The sequence below is a fragment of the Syzygium oleosum genome, unplaced genomic scaffold (assembly GCF_021117445.2).
Source record: "Syzygium oleosum isolate NSW1041296 unplaced genomic scaffold, Sole_v2.1 Sole_v2.30, whole genome shotgun sequence".
Taxonomy (NCBI): Eukaryota; Viridiplantae; Streptophyta; class Magnoliopsida; order Myrtales; family Myrtaceae; genus Syzygium; species Syzygium oleosum.
In genome coordinates, this window is record NW_026607514.1 from 302,907 (window position 1) to 322,275 (window position 19,369).

At 41.5% G+C, this 19,369-nt stretch overlaps 3 protein-coding genes and 1 pseudogene across 4 annotated transcripts; 3 read left to right on the top strand and 1 right to left on the bottom strand.

Annotated features, from left to right (window-relative positions):
* Positions 1–220: 220 nt before the first annotated feature.
* LOC115694365 (uncharacterized) lies at positions 221–4,845 on the top strand. 2 transcript variants are annotated; one of them, XM_056303997.1, is made up of 3 exons: positions 221–333; positions 2,489–2,610; positions 2,673–4,845. In XM_056303997.1, exon 3 carries the CDS (start codon positions 2,807–2,809, stop codon positions 4,652–4,654), a length of 1,848 nt encoding a protein of 615 aa, XP_056159972.1. In that variant the 5' UTR covers positions 221–333; positions 2,489–2,610; positions 2,673–2,806; the 3' UTR covers positions 4,655–4,845. The 2 variants fall into 2 exon arrangements, with proteins under 2 accessions (XP_056159972.1, XP_030477353.1); XM_030621493.2 differs by having other exon boundaries at positions 2,683–4,845.
* A 518-nt stretch (positions 4,846–5,363) lies between these two features.
* Positions 5,364–10,770, bottom strand: LOC115694373 (tryptophan--tRNA ligase, cytoplasmic). Its single transcript, XM_030621501.2, has 12 exons — positions 10,523–10,770; positions 10,283–10,402; positions 9,470–9,655; positions 9,188–9,239; positions 9,007–9,072; positions 8,704–8,790; positions 8,257–8,349; positions 7,507–7,587; positions 6,967–7,038; positions 6,606–6,674; positions 6,413–6,523; positions 5,364–5,735 (listed from the first exon to the last, which is right to left on the bottom strand). Exons 1-12 carry the CDS (start codon positions 10,753–10,755, stop codon positions 5,685–5,687), a joined length of 1,221 nt encoding a protein of 406 aa, XP_030477361.2. The 5' UTR covers positions 10,756–10,770; the 3' UTR covers positions 5,364–5,684.
* Positions 10,771–12,055: 1,285 nt separating this feature from the next.
* On the top strand, positions 12,056–13,065 carry LOC115694361 (major allergen Pru ar 1-like; annotated as a pseudogene).
* Positions 13,066–16,613: 3,548 nt separating this feature from the next.
* On the top strand, positions 16,614–17,691 carry LOC115669417 (cytosolic sulfotransferase 15-like). Its single transcript, XM_030590629.2, has one exon. It carries the CDS (start codon positions 16,678–16,680, stop codon positions 17,665–17,667), a length of 990 nt encoding a protein of 329 aa, XP_030446489.2. The 5' UTR covers positions 16,614–16,677; the 3' UTR covers positions 17,668–17,691.
* Positions 17,692–19,369: the final 1,678 nt, after the last annotated feature.

Below are 19,369 nucleotides of genomic sequence, written 5' to 3' on the forward strand. Positions count from 1 at the left end.
CGGTGTCGGGGGAGAAAACCCGAGCCTAACTGTCATCTCGGGTCGGGTGGTATTTCGGCTCGGGTTCAGGAATGCTGTCGGGTTTGTGGGGAAGATCCGATCCGACCCGGCCCATTGGCATCCCTGCCATGGTCTCAGGACCGTCCTTACGCTCGCGAACCCTGAAAAGACCGATTTGCCCCGTACGGAACCCCTAATTTAAGAATCCGCACCCCATCCTCGTCCAGTGCCTATCGCGAGCTCTGATACCGCCGCAGCCCGTCGCCGCCGCCGCCGCCGTCGTCCTCCTCCGGCGATCCTCCTCGCCCTCGATTCGCCGGGTCCGCAATTCAGGTTTGAGTCCTCGTCGGGTCTCTCCTTCCCTTCGCTTCGCTTCGTGGGTTCGGATTTTTCCGTCGCGTTTGATGGTGCGACGATGTCGAAGCTTCGCCGGAATATCGTCTCTGTCCTTTATTCGAGCTGTTTGAACGATATCGGATGAATCTTCGCTTCGTTTCGGATCGCCCCATCGAGCTGGAGCCACCCTCCGTTGCTCTTGAGTAGTCAGTCACTCTCGTTAAAAATTTCAGCTTTAGTTGCTGGTGGATGATGTTCGGTCGATTGGACGTTATTTCGATCTTCGTGGCGCGGGCTGTGGTGACTTTTGTTAGAGATCTAATGGCTTTTCGATGCGTCAAATTTTTTGGGGGACTTGGGTAGTGGTGTATGTATATCGAATTCGTGGAAATGACGGGTTTAGCTTATGAATGAATGAGTAAATTCTCTTCGATTTAATGCCATTTGGATAAATTGAGCAGTAATTGATGTGTTTCTACCGTTGGCCGATACGACTTTGCCGTGACCGATGGGGAAAGATATATGATTTGCTTTCGAATTAGGAATGGGGGTTAGAGCGTCTGTTGCCGTCCGAATTTTTTGTATCCTTGCACATTTTATGTAGTTGCCTACAATTCGTGGAGTACTTCGGAGCAACTTCATAGCCCATATGAAGCTGACACCTTCTTTCCTCGAACTAGTTTCATTTTTCCTAATTGGGATGGCGGGCTTTCTCACGAAAAGTTACGTCGAGTCTTTTCAGTTAATGAGTCGATATTTGGCCATAACTAAAGCGGGTGGTATGCTGAAGTGAAGATTGAGACGAAATGTCTCACTTCTAGAGGATTGAGGACCGGGAAATAACCTGCTTGGCTCCTGATGTTACGTGTTGGGTTCTGGTGAATCGTTTATTTTCTTCTGCTTGATAAATTTTTTTGAAGTACGGTTATATCCTGATACTGACATCGTTCTAGTCATCGTATGACAGAGAATGCACTTAGTGTGGAGTTACTTGGGATAGAACTGCCGGTCCTCTTGCAAGCGAGGCCTTTCTACTTATGTGTGTTTAAATAGGATCTCTTGCTCAGTTTTAGGTTTGTACCATAAAGATATATCTCATCTGGAGATACACAAGCACGGGAGGAAATCTGCACTGTCGAGTGATCCAATGAAGAGCAATGACAACTTAATAGACTAAGCATTAAATAGTTGAATTTTGAGATCACCAGCTATTTACGTGCAGGACTTATTATTAAGTTCAATATCCCATAAATGGACTGGACAAGTCATTGGTGTACTATAAAATGATTAGAAATTCGTAGTTTAGGGATGCAAGGAAGGACATGTTGGACAAATGTCAGGTCACCAGAGAAATTGGGTGAAACATATCTGAATAGCAGAAATAGGATCCCAACAGAGCAAAACTTTGCCCAAAGCTGTTGAATCTCAAGTTAGTGAGGCCTCTCAACTGATGGGGAGTTTGGGTAGAGATGGTTGTGTTGAAGTAGCTTCCCCCTTTTTGTAGGCCGTTTGGTCAAGAAGGAGCATGTTCTTTCTTAGAATTAGAGACGTAAAGCTAAGATTACGAAATAAGGCTTTTTTTCCCTGGTTTCATTATTTGAAGTGGGGCCTCAATCTTGCATACCTTAAGTTTTTTGCATGGTTGTTGAGCTCATTTGCATCCTATTCTTATGGTACGTGATCAATTAGAAGTTGCTCATGCCAGTTGAGTTGCTTGCCATTGGCATATCATCTTCTAATCACATTGTGTCATGGAAGGCAAAACTTTTTGATCTGTGTGCTTTGGCTGCTTTAACGTAGATATTCATCAGGGTGTCTTTATGCACTAAATGTCAATTTTATATTTCTTGTTTTCCTGCGAGTCAAAGATTTCGGTGCGTCTTACGGAATTGACTATCGACAAATTCTGTCATTTGGATGTTAGTGCATTTGTATTCTTTTGATTTGCATTCAAATCCGAGCAAAACATAGCACCTCTCCTATAAGTTTGAACTCCATTTTGTTTGTTAAAAGCCTCTAGGCTCTCTGTGTGAGTAACCTCAATGCATACTTTTGGCTATTCCTCTTTGGCATCATCTAATGCTATTACTCCTTACACTCAATATGACGGTTTCTTATCTCTATGCTCTCTCATTTCTATTCTGCCGTGCAGGACGAGTTCTGGACTTGTTCTGCTGCTGAAATATTTCATGCAATTCCTAAATTCCCTTCAAACGAATTCGCTGATTACCACAGGAGAAATTTAAAAGCAACTTGGTCTCGCAAGGCTAACTGGTATTTTGTCTACTTTTTGTATTTCTTTCTATGGATGAGCTTTCTTCCTCATTTTTTGATAGTCCATTGCAGATTCTACTTTCCTTTGGAGGTTTGTGTAGTGTGCATTCTTACTGCACACGTCTGGATACATCCATTTAAGAGAGGATGGAAAAATTCTCTTAAATTGACTGGAAATAGACCTTCTCACTGATTTATGGCCGATCAATCTTTAAGCATCGTCAATGCTGATCATCCTCTAGCTGTAGGACTTGCTGATCATGAACATGCTGATCAATCAATTGCTGTAGCCGATGCTTCCTTGGCCAATTATCCTTTAGCTATTGGTCAAGAATTTCCCGATGTTGAAACTTGCAGGAGGACTCTGAAAGATACTGCCATTGCACTGCATTTTGATCTTCGAATAGTTAAATCAGATCGCAGCCGATTTATAGCCAAGTGCTCTAAAGAAGGTTGCCCATGGCGTATCCATGTAGCCAAGTGCCCCGGAGTCCCAACTTTTTCTATAAGAACCCTGCATGGAGAGCACACATGTGAAGGAGTTCACAACCTCCATCACCAGCAAGCATCAGTGGGTTGGGTGGCAAGATCTGTTGAAGCACGCATACGCGACAATCCACAGTACAAACCGAAGGAAATTCTGCAAGATATCCGTGATCAACATGGAGTTGCTGTCTCCTACATGCAAGCCTGGCGGGGAAAGGAGCGTGGCATGGCTGCACTTCATGGTACTTTTGAAGAAGGGTATCGCTTTCTTCCTGCCTACTGCGAGCAAATAAGGAAAACAAACCCAGGAAGCATAGCATCCGTTTTTGCCACTGGACAAGAAAACTGCTTTCACCGCCTCTTCATTTCTTATCGCGCATCAATATACGGATTCATAAATGCTTGTAGGCCACTCTTGGAGATTGACAGAGCACATCTGAAAGGAAAATACCTGGGGACATTACTCTGTGCCTCGGCTGTCGATGCTGATGACTCATTGTTTCCGTTGGCTATTGCTGTTGTTGACACGGAAACTGAGGAGAACTGGATGTGGTTCATGTCGGAGTTGCGGAAGCTTTTGGGTGTGAATACTGACAACATGCCTAGGCTTACAATTTTGTCTGAAAGGCAAAGGGGCATTGTTGAAGCTGTAGAAACGCATTTTCCAAGCGCGTTCCACGGTTTCTGCTTGAGATATGTCAGCGAAAACTTCCGTGACACTTTCAAGAACTCAAAGTTGGTTAATATATTCTGGAATGCGGTGTATGCCCTCACGGCAGCCGAGTTCGAAAGTAAGATCACAGAGATGATAGAGATTTCACAGGATGTCATACCCTGGTTTCAACACTTCCCTCCTCAATTATGGGCCGTGGCTTACTTTGAGGGTGTCCGATATGGGCATTTCACCCTGGGGATCACAGAGTTATTATACAACTGGGCTCTTGAATGTCATGAGCTGCCTATTGTGCAGATGATGGAACAAATACGTCATCAATTTACATTATGGTTTGACCAACGCCGGGAGGTGGGCATGAGATGGACATCAATTCTTGTTCCATCTGCAGAGAAGCGCATTCTGGAGGCAATCGCAGATGCTCACTGCTATCAGGTACTTCGTGCTAATGAAGTTGAGTTTGAGATCGTCTCGACTGAACGTACAAACATTGTGGACATAAGAACTCGTGTTTGTTCATGTCGACGTTGGCAACACTATGGACTGCCTTGTGCTCATGCTGCTGCTGCCCTCATCTCCTGTGGTCAGAACGTCCATTTATTTGCTGAGCCATGCTTCACCGTGGCTAGTTACCGAGAAGCATACTCGCAGGTGATAAATCCCATTCCAGATAGGAGCTTGTGGAAGGAACCTGGTGAGGGAACTGATGGTGGAGGCGCCAAGGCTGACATCACTATACGCCCACCCAAGACGCGCCGGCCCCCTGGCAGGCCTAAAAAGAAGGTTCTGCGAGTGGAGAACTTGAAGCGCCCTAAGAGGATCGTTCAGTGTGGCCGCTGCCATTTGTTAGGACATTCACAGAAGAAATGCACGATGCCTCTATAACCCCCCTTAAGTTAGATTTTTTTTATCACCCTTTATTTTTCCTCCCCAAATCATGTTGATCCGCCATAAGTGATTTAGTTTCTTATCTTTTTCCTCCTGGAGTTTGCTACAGAGTTCTTGTGTAATTTGTAAGCATGGAATGGCTGTACTTTAGCTATTTAGTTTCAGAATGGAAAACCATTGAGAGGCTAGGTTAGCTTGTCAATCTCATGAATGAGCATAAGTACGCGTGATCGACTAATTCGTGTATTTTCTTAGATCGGGCACTAATTCGTGTATTTTCTTAGATCGGGAGAGTTTTGCCGATGCGCACTTTCTATCACCTCTTCGCAGTCTTGCTTTTGTTGCTGCCCGCAAACATTAGCGATTTCGTCACCCGGGCACTTGTCAAGTACTCTCTTGTACCATACGAACAAAACCACTTCCATGTTACACTCTTGTGCACAGCTTTTTACGATTAAGTACAAAGACAGACACATTTCACGACGTACAATTCAGGGTTCTGATGAATTTGGAATGGTGAAGTGGATCTTTATAATTGCACTTTGCTTCCGCTGCAATGACCAAAGAAGGATAGAATTGCAATACGTAGGATGTATGTGATGCGTGAAATAGATCCAATAAGACACAAATAAATTCGAGTTTCACAGATTCAATTGCACGTCGCGTGAAATTGAGTACGTTAAGTTAGCGAACGATTGTTACTTGGTTACTTAAAAGCTATATTTAACATAATCTTTACAATGATGCGCCAGATAATAACCTATTAATGCGAGTGAGAATTTCTCCAGATCTTACGGCTGACTGTTGAAGAAGGCTCAAACAGTGAGTGTTCTCAGTACAGCACTAGTTTTCCAGAATGAATTCCAAACTGATCCCGGAATTTTCAAGATGTAGCCCTTGATTTGGCTTTTGATCGACGACTAAAATAGGAAAAAAAGGACAGGAAAAATGAAAAGAAAAAAAAACAAACAAACTTTATCGTGCACAACTCACTGCCAGGAAATTTACACTGGCTGAGAATCGAGCTTCAACCAAACATACTGGGAAGAGGCCTCACAGCCATAAAAGCATCCACCATCTGCCATCAGAACAGAAAGATAGGAAATATTATCAAGTTATCATGAATGCCTCCCTGCAGTAAAAAATGTCAAAAAAGGAAAAAACAATCGAATCACCAACTCCTGTTGATGAATTTACTTTAGGATTTTGTTCACGAAGCAACCGGTTAATGAAATTTCACACTTTCCAATGTACTGACTGTCCTCGTGTTGTGCACGATCGGTGTTTGGAAAGTTTCAGAGGGTGCATTGAAAATTGCATCATACGCTGAAAAAACTGTGACTCTTACTCGGGATCTGAGGACGAGACTTAAGCGAACTGCATTTGTGGGATTTGAAACTTCTAAATAGGAGAAGACATATTTTCAGCCCAAATCATTTTCTCTGTCAATTTTTTTTGTTAATCTAAGTCATACTGATTAGCTTAGGAATATAATATTCTTGCTGCCGTGTCTGTGTAGTTGGAGAACAAAGATCTTGTATACCATATACAAGGTGTTGCAGAAAATGGCCAATTTATCATGATCATATGGAAATACATTCAAAAGCGCATTCATGTGTTAGATTTTCATGTTCATTCACAAGGACTATAACCTACACTGCAATTATTCTCACCACATGATAAGACAACCTAAGAACATTCCAGGTTTAATCATATATGATCAAGAAATCATGCTTACGCATTCCAAAAGGTTACCTCATCTGTCACAGCAGCCCGAGCCTGTCGATGTCTCTCTACTATCTCAACCAGGATTTCAATAAGACGCTTCTTCACATCAAAAGTTAGCATGCGTCCCGATCCATACTCCTACAACAAGAAGATCTGGTAATCTCAAGCACAAAACTCAAATAACCCATTCATCAAATTTCCACAAGGAATGTAATCTCACCGTCCTTATATGTTCAAGCTCATCATCATCCTCAAGAAAAAAACTTAAGTATTTCACTGGTATATCGACCTACAATGTCAACAAGAACCAATTATGTAAGTAACATCCTCTATAATTTTTCATGTTAAATGACGTGAAAAGAGATGACAATGAAGTTGAGAAACAAACACTCCTACTACACCATTAAGTTTCACACCGAAGGACAACTGACCATTTTCAGATACTATTAGCTAAGAACAATACACCGACTAGCGAGCAAGATTTATCAAGTCAATCATTTCATTTATCTTCAAATCTAGAAATTTGACGCAGAGATTCAGGAATCCAATGCTGGACAAGAAAAATTCCGGGAAAAAAGTACCTCCAGGTTTGCACCATACAGTCTTTGCTTTTCCTTGGTGTCTTGTCCACCAGTAAATGCATATCTGTTTATCTGCAGACATAAACACCAGCAATTGATGGTTGCCAAAGGAATATCGAAGCTTCCGCCTGATAGATAGGTATGCAATAAGGATATATTTTGCTCCAAATAGAACAATGTATTTACCTAGACCAATAATATATTCATTATCCTTAAATGGAAATTTTATGATTGCATGAGTGCATCTGCAATCAAATTTCTCATCAGCTATTAAGTTACATGATATCCTATCTTTTTTCAAACGAATAAAGGAAGGGAATTGACGACATCACAAAGCATGCCCACACTGATAAATGCCATTTGCTCACAAGTCAAAAAATTTGGCAACATCTTTGCCAACATCTCAGACAGAACCACAATTAACAATATCTGAGAAACATGGATAATGCCAAATCCCTTAGTTATTCTGCCAAACACAATTCATCGAAATTCTGTGATGATCATGAAAAAAGAACAGGTGAAAGAATGCCAGCAGCAAACCTTGTCCTTAATGTCCTTTGCAGAATCTGTCACATATATGGCCGAATTTGGGTCACTAGCTGACATCTTCCCAGTATCCCCCTACATGATTTCATTACCCAATGTCAAACTCCACTGAAATGTGCATGCCCTTTGTGTTGCAGTAAAGAGAAGATGCGATTCTTTACAAGTCATATAAGGAAAACAAAAATCCAATTTCATTCACACAGCTAGGAAAGCATGGTCAACTTGATGTGGAAGAAGCACTGAATGGACAAGATATGCTTGCTGGTAGTAATGATATCATTTATGACATTGATGAGGACTTCATTCAACATACTAGGTGTTGGATAAGAAAACTTCAAAGTCAAATGCTGGAGCTTCCATGAACCTTAAGTTCTGGATTTGTAACATTTCAAATTATATCATGCAATGCCACATCCATGTAAGATAGCATGTTCATACTCAATTCTTCCCTCAAAGTTTCGGTAAACATGGCGACAATAGAATACTCACACTACCCAAGTAGAGTTCTTTTCTATTGCTTACATTGTAAACAATTCTGTCTCAAACATAGGAAAAGCAAAAAGCAGTGCACCATGGGATTCCTTCCTATTCAGGTTAGAGAGAGAGAGAGAGAGAGAGAACACAACCTCGAACAAACTCAAGCAACTACTCTGGCATAAAAATCTTCGTACTTTGCATAGAGAAAAACAAACCCTTTGTTCTAACCACTAAATGCATAGAATATGTGCAAGAATAAAATAAGACCTGAAGAGCGGGGAAGAATGAGGACTCAATCAGCGCAGGCTTGTGATATCCGATTCTGGGAGCTACATCTCTAGTCATTCTGAAATAAGGATCCTGACCGAAAAAAAAAAAGTTAAAATAGTAAGGATGGGATTTCAGGAAGAAGGGAGATATGGAAATTTAACCACAAACATAAGGAGGCACAAAAAGTCCTCTTTATCAGAATAAAGATGCCATTGGAAGAAAGATGATCGTTCGATCAACTGAGTTGATCCATATGAAATTATTCACGAGCTACAAATCAAGTAATACCATAAAATAGCATTCCATAAGATGAAAACTTCCTCTTGAATAGTCATAGGAAAATGTCATAGGACTAACTAAATACAAGGATTTGTTATTACTTTGGCAATTACACAACCAGAAGAACAATAAAGGGAGGTTTTCAGCAGTGAGAGAAACAGCCACCTGATCTATTGCACAAGGGATCAAGCATCGAAGATGATCTTTTCCACTGAATAGATGCGGAAAAGAAGATGGGAAAGAAGGTACAGCCTGCAAGATATAATGAACAGTGAGTTAGCCCAAGCAGAGTCTGTTAGTTCTTACGGCAATTTCACAGTTAGAGAGTACCAGTTTTCACTGGTCATGATACCAGAAGTCTATGTTTGTTAGCACAATCACTCACACCACTAGAAATAACAAGGAAACAGCCAAAAATCAAGCACAAACAATCAACACATAATCAGTAGATAGAGCCTTGGAGGATACCTGCACTGGTGGAAAGCTAATTTTTCCTATATGATCTTCACCGGTGAAACCAAAAATACCCACAGCCTACATACCACCAGTTAAATGACCAAGATTAACAGAAACACTCTTGGCTTAAACTTAAAGAATGTGCAAGAGGGCTGTCACCTCCTTTTAGAAAAAGAAAGCAAATTATAATAACCTTATTATATGTGACACACTTAGCAACCTTCACCATGTTCTTGTAGAAGGCACTGCAGAAACATCAAATAAAATATTTCAGACAAGGAAAATATCATGACCATTGTCTCGAAGTCACAATGATTCTAAGAATGAAGTTCATGGAAACCTTCAAACTAGGACAAATTCGGAACAGTTTACAAGTGAAGATTCACCAAGGAATTTTAGTATAATACCCAAGAGCTTGTGAGATAAGGAATTATAATATTTTCCAAACTTAATGCCGCACATTATTCTTACTTACCCACCAACATAATCAAAGTCAGAGAAAATGAAAGTTCTTGTTATGTCGAAACCGCAAGCAATAATGTCTTTAGCATTCTCCCTTGCAAGTCTTTGGCTTTCTTCCACAGAGAGGGACTTCCACATGCATTTCTCATCGTCGGTAAGTTGAATTACCAGAGGAACCTTAAAGGCATCTTGCAGATATCTGGAGACAGTGACACACGCTAAGCATCGCATGTAACCAGATCACAATTTCGGTTATAGGACAACTAACAGAAACTTTCCGGAAGAAATTTCCAGACATGTAATTATACGACGAAAATTCTCGACTAAAGATTCTTAAATGCTGTGATTACCCGAAAACGGCAACATATTTAGGTTACGAGCAGAGCAAACTACAGGATCCAATACTTTATAACAATGATTCATTCTATAATTAGCAAAAGTATATCCAAGATGTTTCAAACGTTGATAGTGAATTTATTACAAGGGATGCCGAAACCAGGATATATGCCGCTCAATCCGTCAATCAATTGTAGAGTTGATGTAAAGTCGGTTTACAATCACGATTACAATTACCGTGGCCAAGCTCAAATTTTGCCAATAAAAGGAATAATTCAACGGTCGAACGACCAATGTATCGCAAAACAAAGGAAACCAAAGCTCAACTTCCCCTTGCCACACAATCCCCTTCGCTAAAATATTCAGTTTGCCAGTTTCTTAACCCGCTGTCTTCTCTTTGAACAGCACAAGATGATCCATTGTCGCTAGCTACATCACGCTAAACGCAAATGCTACAATATCAGTATACAGTAAGAGATGAGCGACTGACTTGGTGAACATGAAAGGGATCAGGTGGCCCAGATGCAAAGCCTCGGACGACGGCCCTCTGCCGGTGTAGAGGTAAAACTTGTCCCCTCTCTCGTAAGCGTCCAGGACCTCGTTGAAGTCCCTGGCCACAACCAAAATCCAAAAACGCGATGAGCTCCAGCGCGGAGCGATCGAAGGAAGAGAGAGAGAGAGAGAGAGAGAGAGGAGGAAAAAGGGGGCCCGGCGGCGAAGGCGAGACGACCTGTGAGCGAAGAAGACGCCGCGGCGGAGGAAGACGTGGGGAGGGCGGGAGGTGAGGCGGTGGACGCGATCGATCAGGGACCGGTCGAGCCTCTGGCACCCGAACTTGTCGATCAGCTTGTCGTAGTCGATCTTCCCCGACACCTCCCACGGGTTCACCTCCGCCTCCCCTACCGCCTCCGCCGCCGCCGCCGCCGCCGCCGTCGCTGCTCCCTCCTCCTCGCGCTTCTCCATCTGCGCCCTTCCGGTTCGACCAGCCGAGGGTGGGGGGAGGCGGGGGGGCGCGGCGTAGAGAGGCGGCTGTATCTGCGACGGCCGCCGGCGGGGGATGGGAGAAGGGGAAGGAGGGATTGGCGCCTCAGGGGGCGTTTTGTGCTTGAAGATGACGGTGGGCTGCAGAATCTTATTCGGCCGGGCCTACAGCCCAACGAATTCAATATTCGATGTGTGATGATTCGACCCGATTTTGTGCTCGTTCTAATTGGGGAATTGATTCCCCGCTACTAAAGTGATTGGCCGTGAAGGAGTCCTCTTGTCTTTCACGGATTCACGAGTTCGATGCGCTGTCACGACTTTCTGACTGTTAGCATCTTGGTCGTGCTTTGATGACGGGATCATCAGCATCGAACCTTCGGGATTGCGGATGGCGTGGAGTAATAAAGGCATGTTTGGTAACCGGGCAAACGCTGCCCGATTCTATTCTTTTGTTCCGGGGAACAGAAAAAAAAAAAAGAACGGAAATTCGTTTGGTGAATTTTTTGTTCCCGGGCAAAAATTTGTTCCCAGAATCAGTTTTGGAACAGAATCAAGAATTAAAAAAAAAAGTTGATTATTGATTCTTTTATTCTTGATTAGGGGAACAAGAATCAGAAATGAAAAAGAATTTTTTTTTTTTCATCTTCTTCTTGTTCTTTCCTGGCTTGTGACCGGTGGCGGCCGGCCACAGGCCAGTGCTAGCGAGGGCGAGGGTTGGACCCTCACGGCCCGGGCAAGGGCAGCCCTCCCCAAGCCACGAGCCGTCCTCGCCTAGGCCGCGAGCTGCAAGGGATGCCCTCACTTAGGCCCCGAGCAACGAGGGCCACCCTTGCCAGCCATGGGCCAAGGAAGGAGAAGAAGAAAAAAAGAAAGAAATATTAAAAAAATTCAAAATATTATTAAAATATTATTAACAAAAAGAAATTTTGTGTAATTACCAAACGTATTTCTATTCTTTTTGTATTCCATGAATAGAAATTTTTTGCAGTTACTAAACGCTTTCAAATGCTCAGAAATTATTTCCAAGAATGGAATAAAAAAAATTCATTTATGAGTAGAGAATGGTTATCAAATGCACCCTAATCGTAATTCAAACTGAACAACCCACAACGGACGTGTCTATATCTGTTCGTAAGAAAATGCATGGTCCGTTGAAAATTTTAATTATAGTACATTAGCCCGTCTAGTTATTAAGATTCATTGTTTTGCTTGGTTGCCATTGTACTGCTTGCCCAAGGACAGCTATGAACGTGAGAAATACTCTCTTTTGGACCCTAGCGGTCTCTCTTAATCTCACACATTAGAAAATGAAACCCTAATCTACTTAGTGAAGTTTCTTTCATGCAAAACATGACAAAAAGCATAATGTTTGGTGCTTTGCGAGTTCGGCAATCCTAGAATTTATCAGCCAATGGAATACACTCAGGAAAGATCAGGACTCCTCCACTCCATCCTATAAGTATACCTCATTCTTATCTCTTCTATCCCAAGCTCACAAAGCTCCTCCAACTCCACTCTCCCTGATCATATTGTTCATATTTCTTTAGCTAGCGACCTTAAAGACATCATGGGTATGTTCACTTTCACAAATGAATACACTTCCTCAATCCCTCCGGCAAAATTGTTCAAGGCCATGGTCGTGGACTCACATAAAAACTTATGCCTCAAGCTATTAAGAGCATTGACGTCATCCAAGGCGATGGAGGGGCTGGAACCATCAAGCAAATCAACTTCATTGAAGGTAATCATGCTTTTTTGCTATATAAATGTGCTACTTTTCTTGCTTTAACAAATATTAGGGTGTAGACAAGTATACCATGATGTGATCTCCTTCTATTGTATACAGGTGGTCAGCTTAGCAGCATGAAGAATCGTGTGGATGAGCTGAACCTAGAGACATTCACATACAAGTATACCATGATCGATCTTAAGGAGAAGTTTGAATCTATTGTTTACGAAGTCAAATTTGAACCAACACCGGAAGGCGGGAGCAAGAACAAGATGACGAGCACGTACTACACGAAGGGAGATGTTGAGCTTAAAGAAGATGACGTTAAAGGCAGGCAAAGAGCGAGCTTTCGGAATGTACAAAGTCGCCGAAGCATACCTTCTCCAAAACCCCGACGCTTATCCTTGAAATTTCAAATGCTCTGTTGAATAATTTAAGAAGCCCTAACAATAAGTTCTCGTGATGTTCTATCTTCTGATGGAAGTACCTGAGTTACTTTACTTCTTTATGGTTGTAAACTTACTTAAATTTGAATGGCAATAAAGATACGCACTTTATAACTTGCCCTGTGAGAACACAAAGTCCTATAATTGCCCTGTGAGAACACAAAGTTTATTCCGTTGAAACAAGTACTAAGGGAAGTGTCGTGATGAAAACTCATTAAACACTTGCATAGATGTTTACTTGTGCACATCACAAGGCTCTTGAAAAAGCTTCCCACAAATATGTTACCGGCCTTTTAACTCCATCACATCATCAAATTTTATGTATTCTTTTGTCCTTTACTTTATAAGTAAATAAATTGAAGATGAAAGAGGATAGATGTGTGAGTGCGCTTGTTGGCAGAAGCCCAATTGAGCACGCAAGATAGAGATTTAAAAAAAAGTCAACATTCCAATTTCAAAAAAGGGACAACATTGGAAATTGTGGAACCAGTTATAAGCCATTCAAGTCATCTTATGCGTATTCGATGCGGGATTTCAATACACTCCAACCCTTCAAGCACTTGCGCGCATCTCTAACGAGTCCGTCCTCCGGCAATGGGCTTACGACATAGTTTTACGGTTCCTAAGGTTGATCTTATCGAAACAAGCATGCTAGGCTCTATAAGGTTGGCCCGGTCACATCTCTCTCATCTTCACTTTAGTTATCGAAAAATAATATCCATGAACCGTCAGAGTATGCATATCTTTAATAACAGTCCACACGTTTTGATTTTGGCTGATCTGTCACTCTAGAAATCAAGGCTTATGTAACCGGATCTGTTTCAGTGTCAACTTATGAGATATGATTAAATTAGGACTAAACGAGCATATATAATCACAACTCTACACTTTAAAAACTTTCATCCATTCCATATTTAGGATGGGAAAATAACTTCCATCGATAATATTAGTTGTATTCACATGCAATTGAAAACTTGGATTTATATGTATTTTTTTAAGACGGTATAGGTGAAGTTTTGATAAAAATGCAAGTATCTTCGGTCACGATTTGAAACAAAACCAAAATGATTTTGGTTTGGTTCGGCTCCAATTATTGAAAACGGTTTGATTTGGTTTGAGTTTTTATCAAATCATATTTCAACGTTTTGATTTGATTTGGCCTTCAAACCACACCCAACTGCAACATCATCACCCTCACTCACAAATCCTTCACACGATTGCATGTACAAAATACGTGTTGTGCCTTGGGACCAAACCTCCTCGATAATCAACCCTGTCATTTATGGTTCCTTTTCCCCCCCGGACACACTTCGAATGTTAAACATGTACACGGTGGAACAAAATTTATATTGATCGACACTCCGGCGATAAAAAATTTTAATGCTATTTGGAATTAGGGCAACGTATTAAAACCGTACCAATGCCGGAGATATGCGACCAAAACGAACAATTAGATAAGATCACCCAAAATGAAAGTTTACTTCTACGTGCTAACCCAAAATCATTAATATTCGTCATAATGCTTAGAAAAAATTGTGAAAAGACTTAGCAAAATGAGACAAAACGAAGAGAGTGAGGGTTAAAAAAATAGAGATAATTGTTCAAAGGTTTAATACCACAGAAAATCCCAAACTGGTATACTTGTGACAAATTTACTCCAAACTACAATCTTAAATTGGTACACCTGTAACAAATTTGGCCTCTGTTGGTTTCCGTTAAATTTTATTGTCAAATGGCTGAGTTGGATGACACGTTGCAGTTGACGAGTGTACCAATTTAGGGTTTTACCCCTCTATTTGTCACAAATTTACCAGTTTGTAATTTTTCGTGGTATTAATTCAATTTAACGGAGAGTAAATTTATCACAAGCATACTAGTTTAGGATTTTTCAGTGTATTAACCCTTGTTCAAATCAACTGTCCGCTCATTTAACAATAGTTGGTACAATAATGCTGCATTTCCTCCTCAGGCTATCGGATGTCTAAAGGGCATATCGCAAAGCAGAAGAAAGAAGCGAGACACTTCAATCATCTCTCTCTGTTCAACAATGGATGTCACCACTGCATCGGCGGCGAAGCTGGTGTTTCCGTCGTACCTGGGCCGCAAGAATCGCCGGCCCAACCCCATCCTCCTCCGCGTGCAGAAGGAGGATCGGAGCATGCCGCTCAAGGCCCTCACGGCCGACCATTGCATTCACAAGGGCTCCTATACGAGGCCGTGCGGTTTAACCACGGCGGCAGCCAGGTCCCGGAGGCCAAGTCAGCAGAGGATCTTGGCAAGGATGTCATCGACGCCCAGGACGATTATCGTACGAGGGGACCGATCCTTTTGATCGATTTAGAAGAGGATTGTACTTTTAAACTCGACACTTTCATCGTGAGGTACCGCCAATCATTTTGATTGATTTAGCAAGAGGCGGTACCCTTTCATGACCACTTCCGATATTTAATGCTATATTTTCTTAGTAAGTGTCACAATCCGAGGTTCGTTGAACGATTGAGATCTGTTGTATTTCAATCTAACGGTGAAAAATTACGAGGACCGAGCGTCTCCCGAAATCTCGATCCAAGAAAAGTTTAGAATTTTCAAAACTTCGTGTTTTTTCGTATTATATGTAATTAATGTATTGCTATTCCATATATCAAATATGATTACTAAGTGGAACAAGAGCAATTATAAGAACTGGACAAACTGTCTAACAACAGAAACAGAACTTTGACCGTCGGAAGCCATTCTATCATCATAACCCTTGATTAGATGAGCTTTATATTTAATCTCCATAAAATGGACGGCTACGATTATGTATGATCATTAGATCCAAGTCCATCTATGCGCTTGTTGTTGTTAAATTAGGATTCATGTGAATTTTTTTCTTTTAGGTGACAATGATTGATGTGATCACACGTGTGTATCCACACATGCGATTAATTAAGATACTGGCAGTTCATGAAACTTTTCCTTGAGTAGAAATTTGACGTGCCATCGACAACCGGACTGAATAGGTCAATTCCTGTCCCATTCCTAAATTGAACCGGACCGGTTGTTTTGTTTTTTGTTTTTTTTCTGGTTGAGACATGAACGAATCGAGTTGCGTATGCCAATATTTGCGGAAAAGTAGGAAACAAATGCCGAAGCATATAGTTATCGATTAAATACGTTAAAATGTTCAATGTGGTCCATAACCTTGAATTAATGGAAGGACATCATTGCATATTTTTTTATAGTCCGGAAACTAAATTAAACAAGTACCAAAATTTTATGAACCACATTAAACAAATTAAAAGTTCAGGAATCACATTACACGTTATATTAAAATTCATGAACCATACTGAATAAATTAAAATTTTAAGAATCATATTATATATTTCATTAAAATTAAAAATTACTTGTGTCATTATTCCTCGTATAAAACTATCTAGTGTTATTTCACCGAACGTGCCCAAATATATATCAGATTTAAGATCGGCTTGGAGTCCATGAGAAGGGACTCAACGCGCCAACCATTACATGCCAACTGGCTTGTCCAATCGTCTTGCCCTAGTCACATTGATTGATACATGCAGCCTTTCAAAAACACTTTGTCAGACCTTTAAGGGGCAGAACATTGATTGGAGTGAAATACTGAGCTGTGGAGATAAAGGTTATGGTGGTGACTCTCGGTGCTTCACTTTCGTGTGCTTGTTTCGATTCGTACTCAAACACCCAAGCCTCAGCGGTACCACCACCATGGCACACCGGCAACTTCCTTCACAGTCCGCCGTCGTTGGTACTGAAGAGCATGACCCGGAGGCCATCGACGAACTAATTTCTTCGCTTCCCATAAGCAAAGGCCCGGTTCGTCCTGTCCATGGCCTTTACCAAAACTTTTGGTGCCCGATCCCCATGCTTCCCAACGTGATCGCGTTCCAGCGGCACTTCGAAGCCGAAGACAAGGACATTGTCCTGGTCTCTAATCCCAAATCAGGAACCACCTGGCTGAAGGCCCTCGTGTTCTCCGTCGTTAACCGCTCCCGCTTCGACATCTCCAACACGCCCTTGCTCACTTCGAACCCCCATGAAGTCGTTCCTTTCGTCGAGCATAAGCTGTGGCCCGACCTCGACGGCGCGGCGGAGCCACGGCTCCTAGCGACGCACATCCCTTACACATCCTTGCCGGAGAGCGTCAAGCGGTCGGACTGCCGGATCATTTACATCTGCCGGAACCCATCGGACACCGTGGTTTCCTGCTGGCACTTCTTACTCGAGACGGCGCGGTCGCACGACCAGCCGGAGTGGTCCTTTGAAGAGCATTTCGAGACCTTTTGCCAAGGGCAAATCGTGTTCGGACCCTTTTGGGATCACATCACGGGGTACTGGAAAGAGAGCTTGGAGAGGCCACACAAGGTGTTGTTCCTCAAGTACGAGGACTTGAAGGAAGATATTGGAGGACAGCTGAAGAAGGTGGCCAAGTTTGTGGGGCTTCCCTTCACTCGGGAGGAAGAGGAGGGAGGTGTGATAGAAGAGATAGCCAAATTGTGTAGCTTCAGGACCCTGAAGGATCTGGAGGTCAACAAATCCGGCAAATTACCGGGTGTTCCCGCGGAGAAGGAAAGCTTTTTTAGGAAGGGCGAGGTGGGTGATTGGGTTAACTATCTCACTCCTTCCATGGTGGATCGCCTCAACAGCATCACGCTAGAGAAAATCAGCCCCTTTGGGTTACAGTTTAAAACATGTTGAGTGTTAAATACTCACACTTTCTCTGTGTGTCGTTAGAAATAAGCGAAATGTAATAGCTGATCAACAGCGTAACCAATCTGCCGCCGCAGAAGCTCCATCAGCTGTGAGCAATGTCACTTCGGCCTTTACTTCTCCAGCGCCATCAATGGAAGGGCGTCATTTTCTTGTAATTTGTTCTGAAAGCAAAGCTAGTTTTCTGGACTCTGGCATGTTACTCGTGGACGTCAGATCAATCTAATCGTTTCCACTCTTATCAAACAAAATGTAGACCCCAATTATAAGTTGTGCCCATAAACAGCTGTCTTAGTTTTAACTTTAACCTCGAATCCATCTATCTAAGCTCCAAAATATCCGGACCATGGGCATGTAGACATAAAGTCATTTGTTGAATTGGGTTATAGTCTATCGAAAAGATAATTTGACCAAAAGAATTAGGCCTAATTCCCCAAAACAAAACCTCAATTTTAGGTCCAATTTCAATTTTGTCCTGAGCACATTGCTTAGCAAATCTAATCTCCTAAATACCCCTAAATGGGTGGGTGATCTTCTCAATTAATATGGAAACTAAAAGTCAGCAAAAATAAGAGAGCATATTGCTTAGCAAATCGAATTGTACCACTCTCCTAAATATTGATAGAGTCCACATCCCTAAATAGGTCTATGATCTTCTCAATCGACATGGAAACAGAAAGTGAGCAAAAGCAAGAGCATATTTCTTAACAAATCGAATCATGCCACTCTACTAAATATTGCTAGAGTCCACGTCTCTAAATAGGTGTATAATATTTTCTATTAATATGGAAACTAAAGTTAGCAAAAGCAAATTTCACCCAAATGTACAACGATTTGCAATAGCTGAAGTACACAGAACAAATAATGAATTGCTGCTTTGGTATTCAATTAGAGTTTCTCATCCTCGCTTATGAAAGCTGCACGAAATGGAATAAGAAGGGGAATAGATCAATTTGACAAGGGGACAATGTCTTTATCTAGTAATTAACAATGTCTTTATTTAGTAATTAACAATCCCCACTCTTAAGCTGCAAAATTTTCAAGCCAATGTAATAGCAAAAGATAAATTTAACTCGTATTGAACATACATGGATTTGACTGGAAAAATTCTAAATATTCAAGGATTTGATTAGCAAAATCACAATTTTTTTAGGATTAGATTGAAAGAGTAATACAAGGTCGAGCATTGAATATGCACTTTTCCATTTCCCCTTCCTTTAAAGGATTGGACCCCTTAAATATCTATGATTATGGCACCTCAAATGTCCATTTGACATTTCTACTAATCGGCCATTTTTGTGAGGCGTCATGGTTTTTGATAGCTATGCAATAAACTTCATAACCTAATAGGATGCATGCTTTGTTTTCATATTCACTCGCAATTATAAGTCCATTGCAAGATGTGTACTTGTACAATCGCCACGACTACATCTGGGAACATTCCTGGACATGGTAAAATAGACAAACAAATTGAACATGCTGTGTATGAGACGATCTGACATATTAACCAAATATATATCTACCAAATATAGGGCTATCAGTTTTGGAAGATTAGGAATCTTATCTTCAGAAGTTAGAAAGTTTACTTTTTTATGTATTTCTTTTCTTGCTAGTGAATCTTCTAGAATATACTCTTGGGTATATAAATACCTAACTAAGCTTAATGGAAATATACAACGATTTTTGTCTC

Coding starts and splice junctions, on each gene's coding strand:
- LOC115694365 (XM_056303997.1), top strand. CDS start 2,807: ATGGCCGATCAATCTTTAAGCATCGTCAATGCTGATCATCCTCTAGCT.
- LOC115694373 (XM_030621501.2), bottom strand. CDS start 10,755: ATGGAGAAGCGCGAGGAGGAGGGAGCAGCGACGGCGGCGGCGGCGGCG. Junction 9,240..9,469: donor GACTTTGATTATGTTGGTGG/GTAAGTAAGAAT, acceptor ATGTTTCTGCAG/TGCCTTCTACAAGAACATGG. Junction 8,791..9,006: donor TTAGCTTTCCACCAGTGCAG/GTATCCTCCAAG, acceptor TATATCTTGCAG/GCTGTACCTTCTTTCCCATC.
- LOC115669417 (XM_030590629.2), top strand. CDS start 16,678: ATGGCACACCGGCAACTTCCTTCACAGTCCGCCGTCGTTGGTACTGAA.